Source organism: Electrophorus electricus, chromosome 1 (genome assembly GCF_041902795.1).
Source record: "Electrophorus electricus isolate QZ-2024a chromosome 1, ASM4190279v1, whole genome shotgun sequence".
Classification (NCBI taxonomy): Eukaryota; Metazoa; Chordata; class Actinopteri; order Gymnotiformes; family Gymnotidae; genus Electrophorus; species Electrophorus electricus.
Window position 1 is genome coordinate 43,180,240 of NC_137497.1, and position 16,225 is coordinate 43,196,464.

Genomic DNA, 16,225 nt, shown 5'->3' on the forward strand with positions numbered 1-16,225 from the left:
ATGTCTAGCGAACGGCAGGGATCGAGAACAGGCATCACAAATAAACCAGAGAAAAGGGATACGGTGGGACAGCGTGGAATATTTGTGACTTTGCAAATTTGCTGTTGCTGTGAACGTGTGCGTGTGTGTTTGTGTTTATTTGAACACTGACTCATTCATAAATATCTGTAGCCTTTCCTGTGAGCATGTGGTGAGGATTACCTTGCAGTGCATGTGCCCAGTTTGAGTCAGCTAGAAGCGACAGACCCTAGGATCATGTGATGCATATTAATCAAGAGCTCTCTCTCGCGCGTGCACTTCCTCTCGCGCGCTCCCTCCTCTCCGGGCGTCACGCTTTTGGCCTCGTTCCCTTTGCGTGAAGTGTGGATCTGCGTCAGCTCTTGCGCTCTGTCACGGTAAGAGCAGATGGATGAACGTGGATGTGTTAGAAAGCACACCATGCCTTCTCGTGGTAACGAAGCTGACCTGTGGCCCGTGCCCTGCGAGACACACAGACAGCCAGAATGGAAAGCACAGGGAGAGAGGAGTGAAACCCTGGTACAAAGCAGCAAACAGAAAAGCACAATGAGAGGACAATACGAGAGGAGAAACAGACGCGCGCGCGCAGAAAGAAGTGTTGGGTCAAGTCATGGAGAAGGACAATTATGAGATTGAGCCGAATTTCAATGAGCCCAGATCACTTCCTTTCTCTGCCCCTCTCTGTGCAACTTATTTGTTTCCAGTGCTCCTCCCCTCTGTATATTTTCCTCCATCACTCTTATATTGTATAATCCATGTTTCCTCTGAAGCCTGGAGTGGTGGTCTATGAAATGTGTGTCAGGCAGGAGTATACACATTCAGACAAACTCTAATCTAAACCAAAGACAATGCTGTAATTCATCTATTCAATTACCAGCACCTGAAACTTCTGAGTAACCATGGGAACTCTACTTTGTCAGTTTGCTGGATTGATATAGCAAACCTTGGGCCACATTAGGCAGAAGCAGTGGTTACCATGGCAATAACTATGCAAAACCCTACAGTAGCTAAGGGTCAAAGGTGAAAAAGATGGAGAATTCTTTCTATTGGGAGCTCTAATCTGTTGCATCTCTATCGAACCTGTCCACGTGCTCTTCTGACCTCGTGACCAAAGAGCACGCTCGGTCGGCAATTTTCGAAGGGAAGCGGAGCGCACGCGGGTCGTGAGGACATGCTGAGCACAAGCGCGGAGCGAACAGTCGGAGGGAACCTCCCATCCGTGGCCCATCTGCGAAAGAATGACCTGTTCTCCGGATCCCACATCCCAGCTAGTGGAAGCACGCGTGTGGTAGCTGAAACGGTTTGACCCCGATCACAGACGCACCTATGACAGCCAAGCACTCGTGGGGTTTTCAGGTCGCAGACGATGATGAGTGGACACAAAGGAGCCGCAGCGGCGCCGTCAGCCTCTACGGTTCTCTGCCTAAGCTTCTCCAAAACTCAAACACTTCATAACCCGTCCACATCCGATAATATGATCCGATAACATGATCTATTTTTGGAAAGGCTCACCGAACAATGAATCTGCTAAGAGTATTTGATATTTTGACTGCACTCAAATCTCTAGTCCATCGACGTTTAACTTCTAGTCAGGATCGGTGTTAACACACCCCCGTGCGCGGTGCTTAGACTAACGTCATACCCCACCGTGCGCACTTGATGATGTTAGACTGCAGTATGCGCTGCTGGAATACCATGATTGAAATACCACCTCGACAACAGCTTTGATTTGTGGCTTTTTTTCAAGCTGTGGTTCTTTGTAGGTGTTAATTTAGTCATTTAAAGTGTCCTCTTTATTTTTTTATTTTTGTTTAAATCGATGGCAAATTGTCACGTGGGAGAAAAAGTGTACATTACGGCCCTAGAGGCGGGACACAACTCGGAAACAGATCTACATTTATTCGGCCAAAAAATGTTTAAAGTTTCAGCTACGACGCTGAAAAATACATATCGGCAACATGTATTCCGCTAAATAATGATGCGATTACGGAAGTTGGAAGAGCATCAGTCAAGGGCGAGTACTCCATATAAAGCCCGGCACCCTCCATGTGCTAACCAGAGACAAGCGCGTCGTCAGCGCACACTACGCCCGGACGCGTTGTTGCCCCTGCACGCTATGGCCATGGCATCGGTGAGCATGTCTCCACACGAGCCAACCTTTTAACGGCCTGCAGTCCAGCGTGTTGTGCAGCTTTCACACGCGTGTAGTCTACGTGTGCATGTGCGTAAAGAGAGTGAGCGCGAGCGAGCGAGCGTGCGCATCTCCTCAATAGCTCTCTACCGCACATTCTCTTTACACAGCAGCAGCACTGCACGAGGCGAGGCGTTGACGGTCTTCGTCTCTCGCGAGCGCAGGAAGTTCCGTTCCGTAACGATTAAGCGCCGCATCGCTCACGTGTGCGTGTGAACCCTCGTGAGGACCTGCCTCTCCTCGAGGACACGAGCCCAGAATCCCACAGTCTGCCGCGCGAGAATGACCACAAGTGGCGGAGCTGCACCAATCCGGAGCCGGCGCGCGCTCAGCAACGCCGGTCGGGCACAGAGATGAGAGCGCGAGACGACGACCGTGCTGGATGTTCCCTGTAGCCTGCCATTGGGGAAATAATGCACACCTGCTGGAGCCCATGGAATACACAGCATTATATCTGTGCATTTAAAACTACTCGCACTTTACGGCGAAGGGCGTTTATCACAAGCCCGCACGAAATGAACACGATACACACCGAAGTGGCTCACGGCTGAGAGGAACTTTGGCCCTTTTGGGGGTTTTCGAGACACCGGACGTTGCTCTGAAAATGTTGCACACGAAAAGTAGGCAGTTTCTGTCGCAATGACCGGGTATGCGTTCCCGAGCAGTACGGCGCATTTGTGCGGATAAGCGGGTTTATCGAGTAAAGCATGAAAGTTGAAAGACGTGACTAGTATATTGGTATAGTTTTCTGTCCTCGTGCCCTGGGGACCTGCTGTTTCAGTACAGTGTCTGCCGGTGCATCTGGCGAATCGATCGGTGGTCGCTTAACTGTTTGTCCCAGGGTGCGCATCCCTCACGGGGTGTTACTGTAGGCTGTTTCGCATCCGTGTATGCAGCGATGCGTCTGTCTGTTGCTCTGAGCTTTACAGTCCTTCTTTTTAGCATCGTCTTTGGTTCATAATTACGGGCCGCATGGGTGCAGTAAATGCGCTCGAACAGACATGCAGATGTTACGCGTTTTAATCCAAACTGTCACCGACTCACTTTTTTATTTTATTTATTTATTTATTTATTTATTTTTTACGCGAGACTAAAATAAGTACTGCGTGCAACTGACGAGAAGTCTGACGATTTCTCGCACGGGTCCGGCAACGCGCGCGGATCCCCGCCGCTCCTGATGGTGGAGAGCGCGCGGTGGGAGAGGCTCGCTTCCCGCAGGTCGTTTCTCGCGCGCACGCTGCGGCTGCACGCTAGAATGTTGCGGCAAGTGCTGCACGAGGGGCTGCAGACGTCGTTCCACAAACTGGGCCACTTCGTCGCCAACCATCCGGTGTTCTTCGCCTCCGCGCCCGTGCTACTCTCCGTCCTGCTCGGGGCCAGCTTCAGCCGCTACCGCGTGGAGGAGGACGTGGAGTACCTGTTGGCCCCCAAACACAGCTTGGCGAAGATCGAAGGGAACCTGGTGGACAGCCTCTTCGCCGTGAACAGGTCCAAACACACGCTGTACTCCGACCTCCAGACCCCGGGCAGATACGGCCGTGTCATCGTGACCTCGCGCAGGGGGAACGTGCTGGACGCTACCCACGTTGATCTTGTTTTAAAGGTAAGAAGCAAACTTTGAAGCGCATAGCGTCGCGTGTCTGTGCACGGGCAGCATGCATGCACTGATGCTTAGGGCTCGAGGAATGCTCCTGGGAATATGGCGATTTAACAGGGTTTGATGTGATCTCATATGGACACACATACTGAGGTATAATAATAAAGCTTAACTCTGCGAGTAAAGGACCGTTCTGTAGATAACATACGTAAGTGTTACACACCCCTTAGTTTTACAGTAACACATCTGAGTCAAGGTCTCATGAGTTCCAGCTTATTTGAATACACGCACCTCCAGTTATTTAAAGTTGCCTAGCTAGGCTACTGGGAGTAGTTTAGAGCGTTTCTATCAGGGCGGGGGACTCGTGAAACACTCCATCAAAAGCAGTGAGGATGTTATTAATGCCATTTTCCAGTCTGCAGAACTCTGTCCATGCAGGCAATCTGATAATTGCCTTGGACATGATTATGCCAAATGGCCGTATGAAGACGAACTAAAGTGTTAGAGAGAATGCTCAAGGTGATATTGATGGTTTGAGAAATGCACAGCGGTCTGAAGGAGAGCTGTTCCTAGATCAGTTCTGCCACACAGCTGTTGAAGTAGCATTTGTCTGCTCTGTTTCTGTTTTGATGCTTTGGTGGTTACAGTTATCACAGTTGTGTGTGTGTGTGTGTGTGTGTGTGTGTGTGTGTGTGTGTGTGTGTGTGAGAGAGAGGGAGAGGCTTTTTGACAGCTTATAGAAGCTTTCTTCCTGCCAAGCTGTTTTTATGCACGGTTCCAATCGAAACTGGTGTTCTGTAGCATTTTAGAAAACCTCACCTCATTCCACTAGACCCTTCTGAACACTTCAGACATACGTCCTGTATCTGTGGGGCACATTAACCCTTATGCTCCAAGTCGAAACAATGCATATAAATCCCATAAGCAGTTTCTAAATTAAAAAGCTTTCAGATCAAACCATTTCGGAGTGACCGGGAGGGACCCTTTTTATGGGTGAGCTAGAACCTTCCCATTGAGGGTTAGGGTTCGATTCCATATAGGTTCTGTAAAGAACCATCGAGGGAGAATTCTGCCTGCATCTAAAGAATGATAAACCTCTAAACTGAAAAGAATGCTGTTTTATCCCTGACTGGAAACAACTTCTTATTTTAGAATTCAGGGGCTCTTGTATCTTAAAGTCTGTGATATCTTATTGCCCTTATTTTGCTGATCAGAAAGAGACGCAAGCTTGTGGCCTGCTGCTTATGGCCATGTGCCAGGTTCCTCTCCTTTCAGAAGGCCCGGCTGCAACACCCAGGTAACTGTTGCTAGGAGAGCCCTAAGCAGCCATTCGAGAGGCAAAGAGTTTTCATAATTGCAAAAATGCAATGGGATTAAGATTTTAATCTCATTAAATTCTCATCAGCAGTGTCATCTATGCAGACATATTGAAATTCAATTAAAGTTATTCCTGGTGTACAGTCTGACGCTGTCGGACCAGGGCTCCCGAGCTATGTGGGGCGCTTTGCACGAAGCCCTTGCAATGCTTTGATTTCAGAGCTGGCCCTGTAAAATGTTGGTAGCAAGGGAATGGAACTGCATACTCTCCTATGCTACCTTCTTAAAATTCACACACTGCATCAAAACGCCCCACATCTCTGCGACCAGGAGCCTTGTTTATATTCTTTCTGCAACAAAACACATTGTTTTATCGTAACCTTGAGCACTGTGCTACTGTATCAGGTCACGTCCCGTGATATTAGAGACGCGTCCCCTTCCTCGTCATGGAACATACTTGGAATGCAATGTGTCAGGAAGGCTGGTAGCTCTGCAAAGCACTGGGTGCATGACTGAGACTCCCTCAGTAAACATATTCAGGCTGAAGGGGGAATATTTTGGAACCTGTTTCCTATGTCCTCTGCATGAGGAGCAGGGGGATAGCCAGCTAACAACGTCCGTCCGGCTCGGCGGTTCTGACCGCCAGTGCGCATGCATCACGCTTTAGCTTCTGACCGAGACTTAATTAGGCGGTCGAAGTAGTTAAAGGTGCATTTGGTGAGGTCTGACATTTCTCTCGTCCTGGAGAGCCGTAAGTGCACTCCTGGAAATGACTAAGAGCGGCGTCCTCCGGCAATCTGAGCCCCTCTAATCACTCCTACCCACATGCCAAGGAGATACCGACCTGAGATACAGCACTTGTTCATCTTCTGCTCTCCTTCTCATGCTGTGCTGGGGAAAATAGAGAGGGGATAAGCTCTGATCCCGGAGACCTGCGCGGGAGAAAATGCTTCTCGTACAGGTGCTCGGAAAAACCGTGCTTCTTCATGCCTTTTGCTTCTGCTGCTTCTAGACGAGGCAGTGTGAATGAGTGCTCACCCAGGGTGTCTGATCTGCAGTGCAGCAGAAACCTGCATCTCACAAACAAATGACCAGACACTGTCACTCAGTAGTGGTTGGCACATATATCCTCTCAACATGAAACGCCAGCAGCAGCTAGCGGTAGTGTGTAGTATAATATTGTTTATCTGTGTGTTCCTATGGCTACCATAGAATGAATTTAAACAGGAAGTGAATGTGGCTGCCCACTCCTTGTAGCTGTACCATGCTTTCCTGTTGCTTGGCAACCACTACCCTGCAGGTCTCAACAGTTGCCACCGAATGCTTTCAGAACTTGATGTAATCACATACTCTTAGAACCTCAATGCCTCCAATTTCTCTGTCAGCCCAATAGCGGGGCTTTAATTGCCCTGGTGGACAGCTGGACATGACATGCCTGCAGTGCTTAGCTGGTTATACGCCGTATACATGGCCTGGCCTCGGTGCCCAAAAGGGCCGGTATTATCTGATGGCGAAGGGACAGTGTATGGACAGACGTAGGCGGCTTCTTCTCTTCTAGCAAATAATCCCCGAGTTGTAACGACATGGTCTTTTATTACCTTCTTGATTGGGGTGCTGCATGCACCACCAAATCAGACACACTTTATTCGGTTTCACGGTAAAACTGTATTGGATTCGGGCGTCGTTGTGGAATGCATGACGATTGGGATTAGCCAAGGTTATAAATTGGTGAATTATTTAAAAGCAAACGGGTTGATAATAATTAAAACAGGTTTATCTTTAAGGCCCAAATGTGTGTTCTTCACTGTGCTACATAATTGCTCCCCCGTGTCTCCCCTGTGTCTCCCCCGTGTCTCCCCTGTGTCTCCCCCTCCCATCAGCTCCACACCAGCATCACCCACATCCAGGTCCCCATGCTGGGCTTCAACTACACCTTCGCGCATCTCTGCCTGATGGACGACAGCAAGAACTGCATCATCGACGACGTCCTGCGGGCCCTGGAGGAGATCCGTGCCGCACGGGCCTCCAACCACACGGCGCCGCCCTTGGGCTATCCCATCACGCGGCTGAAGGACGGGCGGGAGGCCTACATCGGGCACCAGCTGGGTGGGGTGCAGGCGGTCGGGGGCGGCCGAGAGGGCGTCCGGGCCGCCCGCGCCCTCCAGCTGACCTACTACCTGCAGGCGGCCAGCCCGCTCCACGAGGTAGTGGCATCCCGCTGGGAGCTGCTGTTCTGCGGCGAGCTGGACCGGCTGGGGCGGGCGCACCCGGAGCTGGGCCTCTACCCCTTCACCTCGTCCTCGCTGCAGCAGGACTTCCAGAGGACGAGCCGCGTGTCGGAGCGACCGTTGCTCTGCAGTCTGGCGGCGTGCCTGGCCATGGCGGTAATCTGCTGCTCCATGCGGGACTGCGTGCGCACCAAGCCCTGGCTGGGCCTCCTGGCGCTTGTGACCGTCAGCCTGGCCACGCTCACTTCCGCTGGCATCTTCAACCTGGCGGGGGGGAAGTACAACTCCACGTACATCGGCATCCCCTTCGTCATGCTGGGTAAGCTCTGTCCACGACGCTCGAGAGCGCCCCCTGCTGGCAGTGTTCAGTTTCACGTTCTCGTGGCTCATCTGTTCCTCTGATGTCCTGTCTGTGATTGATCCTGCACGGTCTGCTGGACCTGTCATACGTAACCACGGGGAAGATAACGCGAGGGGAAAGTTGGCACACCAACTGCACGGCACGCTTTTAACTCTACATTAAAAATGAAAATCCAGAGATCAAAGAAGAGTCAGGGCCACACAGTGGTCTCCCTAAGGGATTCCATGCTGCTATCTTCTTTGCACAATATCCTGGCTACGCCTACATGTAGAAAACACACACATGCAGGCATGCGTGCACGCGCACACACATTGCATCCATCTCTCTCTCGTTCTCTCTCTCTTTTTTGGTGTTGTCTGTCTCTCAGACATGCGGCAGTGAGCAACATGTGTAGGAGAGAGTTCTTTCAGCTGGAGAATAACAGACTGCAGAGCTGCAGAGGGGAGAGAAGTGTGTAAAATAAGGGTTAGATAGAGGGGTGGGGTGAGAACCAGGCAGGTGGAGGAGTTGTTAGCCCAGGGGTGGAGGACTTGGTAGACATGGGATGAAGTAGATTGTAGATTTAGGTGGAGGAGGTGGTTGTGAGTATAGATTGCACAATAGCTTCGTTGACAGCAGACCTGAGATCAGGCTGCTTCACAGAATCACCTTCTCCCCAGTTACGCAAGTCCTGAGCGTGTGTGTCTTTGTAAAAAAAAAAGAAAAAAAAGAAAAAAAAGGGGGAATTCCAGATATCCGGTATCTCCTCCATCACTGTTCAGCTCCGCCCCTGCTGATCACGTATATCAGCCGCTGGCCTCTGTGGGAGCGCTCAGGTCGGTCGCTGGCCTCTGTGGGAGCGCTCAGGTGTCTTGTGCCACCTGCTCCTGAGTTTGAACCGGCGCTGTATTGTGTGGTGTGGGGTAATTGCTAGTTTGCAGACATTTGTCAGCCTCTCTGGCTGTGGCGCTATTATGGAGATATCAGCATTCAGATGTGGTTATATGTTATTACTTTAATAACAATGATAGAAAGATCAACAGAGGACATATGATGGGCTTTAATTGTTGGGATTAACAGCACATTTCTAAGTATTGGATATGCACTCTCTAATGTCTTTCCAGACTATCAAGTGCTTTCTAATATGTATATAATGAGTGTTGTGGTGTTTGATGTGTAATGTGGATGCATGTGTGTCTTCATTGCAATGTTTTAAAATGGCACTTTAATTTTGGGAGAGGGGGAAATAAATTCTACCAAATTGTGCAGCAGAGAAAGTCTGTCTGTCTGTCTGTCTGTGTCTGTCTGTCTGTCTCTGTCTGTCTGTGTGTGTGTGTGTGTCTGTCTGTCTGTCTGTGTGTGTGAGACCAGTGAGGCAGGGAAGGAAACAGAGAGGGAGATGTTTTGTGTGCAGTGCGAGAGGATGAAGTTCAGGTACGTGCCTGTCCTCCAGCTTTCTGCTGTGACATCACCGCCCATTAAGCGTCCCCTCCTCCATGTCAGTTTTCTGCGTTTGCGTTCATTTGTTCTGCCCCCACGTTCACCGACATCCCCCTTACGCTCGTGTCTGGAGACCAGCCGTCTCATGGGTCCAGTTCTGTGGGTGGCACCGACCAGCTGCGATCCCTTTAGACCGTCAGTGGCTTTGAAACGCATGGCCGTGCCTGGAGTACTGTTCCCAGGTCAGTGCAAAGGCAGGGGCGAGCAAAGAGGTTGTGACGGGGGCCGAGGGAACCTCCGTCACGCCCCATGACTCACTGATACCGTGGCAACCCTGGAGGTGACTGCCATCTGCTCCGGCTGTGCGCTAAACCCAGGAGAGAAGGAGAAATGGAAGCAGGGGAAGAGGGAGCAGAGCAAAACGGAACAAGCGAAATGTTGAAGCACATGGGCAAACAGGAAACCGTGATGCGTTTTTTTTTACATTATGCTTAACCGTTTTTAAAACAATGATGTGCGTTCTCTTTCCCTCTGCGTCCCACTTTCTTTTGTGTTCGTTTCCAGCGTGTGAGCGAGGGAAGTCACGTTAGCGGCAGTGTCTGAACGTTCCTCCACGGTCACAGCCTGCTGCCACGCCACGTCCCTGGTCACCAAGCCGGGCAGATCTCTGCGCCCTTCTCTTCTCATCACATCAGTTAGACATGAAGAAGAGAGCCTCCCTTAAGCAGGACTGCGGGCTGGAGGAGGAGGAGGAGGTGGTCCGCGATGAAGGACACGAGAGCCTCTCCGGCCTGTGGTCGGCCCTCGGGCGACGCTTGTTTCTGTTAATCGATCGAAGCTCAGTGGAGCCGGTGATGCGTTCGCTGTCCACCTGGTGGCTGTTGAGATGGAGCGACTCTGGGTGACTTGCGTGCAGGACGCTGCCATGCGTGCAGGAATGCTCGAACGTCTCACAAGCGTCCGAGAGCAGAGGGAGAACGCCCGAGTCTCACGTGTGCTTTTATCACAGCGCCTCTGCTCCAGAACTGCCGCCTTGTGACACCATCATTGAATTTTTTATGCCCTCATTTTCTCAGCAGGCGTTTCTTTCACCTTATGGCACTACGGACACACGGGACAATCACCTAATCCAATGACTTATATTTGGACTGTTTGCAATGTTTCTGACACAGGATGTAAACAGGTCTTGACACAACCCCTTTCTTTCTCATGCACCATCTTTTTGTCTCCTTCAGGTCACGGCTTGTTCGGCACGTTCGAGATGCTGTCATCATGGCGGCGGACGCGCGAGGACCAGCACGTGAAGGAGCGCGTGGCGTCTGTCTTCTCCGACTGCATGATGCCCTTCACGGCGAGCACGGCCTTGCACCTGGTCACGTTCGGCATCGGCGCCAGCCCCTTCACCAACATCGAGGCCGTGCGCCTCTTCTGCTGTAGCGCCTGCCTCTCTGTGCTCTTCAACTACCTCTACGTCCTCACCTTCTACGGCTCCAACCTGGTCTTCGCCGGATACCTGGAGAACAGCTACCGCCACAGTCTGTTCTGCCGGCGGGTGCCCAAGCCGGAGTTGCTGCAGCAGAAGCCGGCCTGGTACCGCTTCCTGATGTACACGCGGTACGACGAGGACGGGGCGGAGCCCGACGACCTGCAGGCGTACGAGAGCCACCTGCTGGTGGCCTTCATGAAGCGCTACTACTGCGACTGGATCACCAACACCTATGTCAAGCCCTTTGTGGTTCTTTTCTACCTAGTCTATGTGTCCTTCGCGCTGATGGGCTACCTGCAGGTGAGCGAGGGGTCGGACTTCAGCAACGTGGTCGCCACAGAGACCAGCACCATCGCGTACACGCGGGCACAGCAGCGCTACTTCAGCAGCTACAGCCCCGTCATCGGCTTCTATATCTACGAGTCCATCGAGTACTGGAACTCCAGCGTGCAGGAGGACCTGCTGGAGTACACCAAGGGCTTTGAGCGCATCTCCTGGTTCGAGAGTTACCTGAACTACCTGCACGGGCAGAACATCAGTGGCGGCCTGTCGCGGAGCAACTTCACCGAGCACCTGCGCTCGGGCTTCCTGCGCCAGCCGCGCTACCTCCACTTCTCCGACGACATCATCTTCGCCAAGCGGGCCGACGGCGAGGTGGACGTGGTGGCTTCCCGCATGTTCCTGGTCGCCAAGACCACGGAGAACAAGCGCGAGGAGATGTCCGTCCTGCTGGACACGCTGCGCAAGCTTTCGTTGACCTCCAGGGTGAAGTTCATCATCTTCAACCCCTCCTTCGTCTACATGGACCGCTACGCGTCTTCGGTGGGCGCGCCGCTAAAGAACTCCTGCGTGGCCGCCCTGTTCCTGCTCTTCTTCTCGACATTCCTGGCGGCCGACCCGCTCGTGAACGCCTGGCTGACCGTCACCGTGGCCTCGGTGGAGTTCGGCGTAGTGGGCTTCATGACGCTCTGGCAGGTGGAACTGGACTGCGTCTCCGTATTGTGTCTGATCTACGGTGTGAACTACGCGGTGGACTCCAGCGCGCCCTTGGTGTCGGCCTTCACGCTGGGTCGCGAGTCCACGCGCACGCGCTGGGTGAAGGTGTCCCTAGAGCGCCACGGAGTGCCCGCCCTGCAGAGCTACGTGTGCTACAGCGCCGCCCTGCTGCCTCTGGCCACCGTGCCGTCCAACCTCACGCGCACGCTCTTCCGCTGCCTGTTCCTCACAGCACTCGTCACTGCCTTCCACTGCCTGGCAATCCTGCCTGTGCTCCTCACCTTCCTGCCGCCCTCCAAGAGGAAGAGGAGGAACAGGAAGGGGGCGGCTGAGGACCGGGAGGACGTCGAGTGCGTGGAGATGGCGGACAGCACACGCGTGGTCGATCAGATTACGACGGTCTGAGCGAGAGACGCACGCCAAACTGGGTGAACTCTGACCAGTGTGCCCAGCCGGAGTAGGTTCGCGGTGCCCATCAAGAGCCCTGAAGTGTGGGCCCGGAAAGTAGAGACACCCTTGAGCAACCCTAGAAGCCCACAGATGGCCTTGCAGCAGTATGTGTGTGAGTGTGTTCATCCTGGGCTTTGCTGTCATGGTAAAAGAACGTTCTAGATAGGCCTCGTCATCAGAGCAAGGCTGGGTTGTCATGGCGATCGCCCTATAAAGGTAATATGGCACAACTTCCATTCCTTCTGCTGGGGGGGGGGGAGCCACAGCTGGGCCAGGTGCCGTGTTCTCTGCTACAGATAATCGCACAGCGTCTCCACAGCCTGGCCCTATCAGATTAGCAGGCAATTAGGTGGCAATTAGCGGGCAATTGCTCTTAACGAGGTCTCGCTTTCATGTGGCACAGATGCACGTGTCTGTCTATCTATCTATCTATCTATCTATCTAATATATATCTATATCTATATATATATCCTATATATATATATATATATATATATATATATATATATATATATATATAAATAAAATATAATTTGCAGCATTACTGCAAAGACAGGCAACTGGCAACTACCGTGTCATTACAGTGAGCCTATTGCTCATATTTACAGGCATGGGGAATACTTGTACTTAGACTAAAGTAGGCATGCTCATGTCTTTGAATAGCTGTGCCTGTCGACAGTATTGCAGCCTGGACGACGATGTGTCAGTGACGCTGTAATGGTCTTTGGCTGTTTCGTAGTTATAAAGGAGGCACATGCCTGAATGGATGTCGGTAGGTATGGAGGGAACCCCCCCACTTTTCCGCTCCTGCTGACCTCCTCTCCTCCCCTCTCCTCCCCTCTCCTCCTCAGTGGCATTCAAACTAAAGGTTTAAAGGGACGGGTCATAAGAAGAGAACACAAAGTGCGAGAGGAGCAGATGTTACTAAGAGTTGGCAGGTCGAGTCGCAGTGCATCGCTTCCATGGTAACCCCTGGTTTGCTGCTCAGTTTGGCTCTACAGTGCATATATAATTCACATCCCATCCGGGCCTCAGTCAAACCCTAATATGGTCATTGGTTAGCAGTTACACCATGTTGCAGTGCAGGATGGATACAATCCAGATTTTATATAATCCAGATTTTTCCCAGTTCTTGCTTTTCGTTTTTGGGTGCTGAAAACCCCCGTGACAGACGACGCTCCTTATCAGTATGTATGAGTCACCCATTTTGCCCTTCCCTCTGTGTGAGAGACACACAGGAGAGAGAGGTCAGAAAAGAGAGGGATGAGACGGAGGGAGAGACGGAGGGAGAGACAGAGGGAGGAGCATCTGGCACATCACATCTATTTGTTTCACTTCAGCCCTTCAGTCCTGAGGAGATTCGTGTCAGATCAATCCTGATACAAAATGGAGTCTATGCTGGTCCTTCTGAATGCCGCTGTACGCTGGGACAGCTAAGATTTAGTTTACATCAGCTACATCTTCCCTTTAACACGGCTAAATGGACAGCAGACAGATTTATCACCACTGTGCTAACAAAAGGCTTGCACAGACGCCTGTCTCCATGGTTTGGAGTGAAATAACTGATAAATCCGAACCCTTTAGGTGAAATCGCCGGAGGTCTTGGTGGACCAAACCTCTCCCACGGCACGGCCTGTAGGGGAGACTGATTTTTTTTGGTATTTTTGGTTGAGTGACCAGCGGCGGGGCAGAGGGTGGGGTGTTGGGGTTGGGGCGTGGAGTGGGGCGGGGCCCCCCAGCAGTCTGTAGCTGCGTGCTCTTCTCCCACAATGCTGTTTGCTCCCTTCCTCAGCCAGCTAACATAGCTGCGTTAGCTAGCTGTGTTAGCTAGCTATTAATCAGTCCTTAGTATGTGGGTTAGTGAAGATGCTCTGAGTTACCCTGGCACATTGTCAGCCCTGCTCCAGATCAGAGTGTACCACTACAGTTAGTCGGAGGGGTTGGATGAGACCACAGTGCTCGGGATGTACCACTCCGTTGCTGTGTCACTGTGTGGAATGACCTAAACGTAAGTAACTGTCCTTCTCTGAAGTTATCATACTTGAAAGCTCTTACCCTTTAAGAGATCTTCTACACAATTTTATTTATTTCTTTTTTAATTCTTGTTTTAAAAATTTTCCTTTTAGAAATCCATTTCATGTGTCAATTCTCTGATGTGCTGGATGAGAGAATCTGATGTATCGTCTTCACTTCATTGCAAAATCGCTCCCACTGTCTGTCTGTGAAATCTGTTAATCTCGGCCACTGAATAGCAAACTGATGCACCTCCATAGCATACCTCTATGAAACACACTCAGGCTTGGAACACGCCATTCTGGTCATCGAGATATAAGATGTACAGTGAAGCAGTATAGGCACCACACACCATTTAAAGATGTCAAAATACAGTGGGATTACTGAACAGCGCGCACACACACACGCATGCACAGATCATGCTAAAAACACACTAAATTTCCCTTTCGGAGGGAATTGTTGGTTTTCTATCTGTTTGTATGAATTCCAAATTAATAAAGCAAAAATAGAACGCGTTCTCTTGCATTTAGCCGAGTCATTTTTGTTGTGGCACATACTCAGTTTTGTTTACACACAGGTTCCTTCCTCCGATGAGTCAATATGAGCATTGATTTGGGAGCCAGTATTGCTCCACACTGCCATCTTGTGGTTGTCATTGCTTTCCATCAGACTCCTCCATGTGAACAGATGACGGGCAGATCTTGCCAGACGTTACATGTTCAGGTGCTTCTCCTAAAATGCGCAGGCAGTTGATGATAAAAGCGCATGCGTTCTGACTGAAGGCACATTTGATCTGCTCATAAAGCGTGAGAAGGCATGACACACCAGACTCTGCGCACTGAGGCTGCCTATTACCAAGAGATACTTCCTGTTGAGAACTTCACTAAGCCTACACTGCCATTAGCATGATGAAAGGCTCCATTTCATAAACACTACACTGAAATGCAAAGTGTGTGTGTGTGTGTGTGTGTGTATGTATGTGTGTATGTATGTGTGTATGTATGTGTGTATGTATGTGTGTATGTATGTGTGTATGTATGTGTGTATGTATGTGTGTATGTATGTGTGTATGTATGTGTGTATGTATGTGTGTATGTATGTGTGTGTGTGTGTGTGTGTGTGTGTGTGTGTGTGTGTGTGAGAGAGAGAGAGAGAGAGAAAATCCAGCTATATGTATACTTATTTCCCAATAATGCTTAGGCTACATCACACTGGGCAATAAGAAATTACACATTTCAGAGCCTTAATACCAAATATGCTTATAATATTCCAAATATGCTTCCCAGTATAACCCAACACTAACCATGACCTCACACTAACCTAACGTAACATCAGCCTGTGACCACGAATGGTCATGCATGGCTTCGTGATATTAGACCAAGGTCAGTGTGAAAACACCACACATCCTTAAATATGCAAATCGTAGCACACTGTGTGAATATGCAAAACCTAGCAGGTCACATGACTGTGCACACAAGGCCAAGGTGAATCCTCATTAGAGCATGTGTTTGGATTATCAAACTTATTTAGTCATTTAGAAATATCACCATCACAGACAACTGGAGACAAGCAAATATAACGTATGTTACATGGATGAAGAAGGATCCAGTGCGAAGCATTAAAGGTAAACATGACATCCTTGTGTCTTTTAAAATGCATCATTTTTTTTAATCCCAATACAATATTTTTCTCTTTCCCGCTCCTCTTTCTCCCGTCTCTCATTCTCTCTCGTTTATTCTCTCTCTCAATTTCACATTTGTTTTATCAGCAGTTCAGGTCAAAGTCTATGTTGGCAAAACTACAATTTAAGTTGGTCCAAGCCGTCATTGACAATAAAATAAATATTTTAAAAAATGAAATAAATATCAGAAACCGAGGGTAAGTTTAATATGGCCATTTATCCATGGAAATGACCCTGAATTCATACTACGTACATCCAACAGTGCAGGTGGTCATGCACCAGTTCAAGAACACACTTACATTCTCACTCTCGCTCCAGTTGCTTTTTTCAGTTTTGCTTCATTCACATGACAGGTTATATATATATACTATATATCTCACATGCACACACGCATACAGTATTCAAATATATTCTTTGTGGAAATGGCCTTTACAAGTTTTGCAGTGAAATAGGGTTTTAGGTGTAAAT

General features: G+C 50.1%; 1 protein-coding gene across 3 annotated transcripts; it reads left to right on the forward strand.

The window, feature by feature from the left end:
• Window positions 1-1,965: 1,965 nt before the first annotated feature.
• Window positions 1,966-14,586, forward strand: ptchd1 (patched domain containing 1). 3 transcript variants are annotated; one of them, XR_014125480.1, is made up of 4 exons: window positions 1,966-3,812; window positions 7,004-7,670; window positions 10,367-14,071; window positions 14,190-14,586. XR_014125480.1 is itself a non-coding variant. In XM_026995555.3 (3 exons), exons 1-3 carry the CDS (start codon window positions 3,387-3,389, stop codon window positions 12,016-12,018), a joined length of 2,745 nt encoding a protein of 914 aa, XP_026851356.2. In that variant the 5' UTR covers window positions 1,966-3,386; the 3' UTR covers window positions 12,019-14,586. The 3 variants fall into 3 exon arrangements, 1 of the variants encoding a protein (XP_026851356.2); XR_004775974.2 differs by having other exon boundaries at window positions 10,367-12,279; window positions 12,915-14,586; XM_026995555.3 differs by having other exon boundaries at window positions 10,367-14,586.
• Window positions 14,587-16,225: the final 1,639 nt, after the last annotated feature.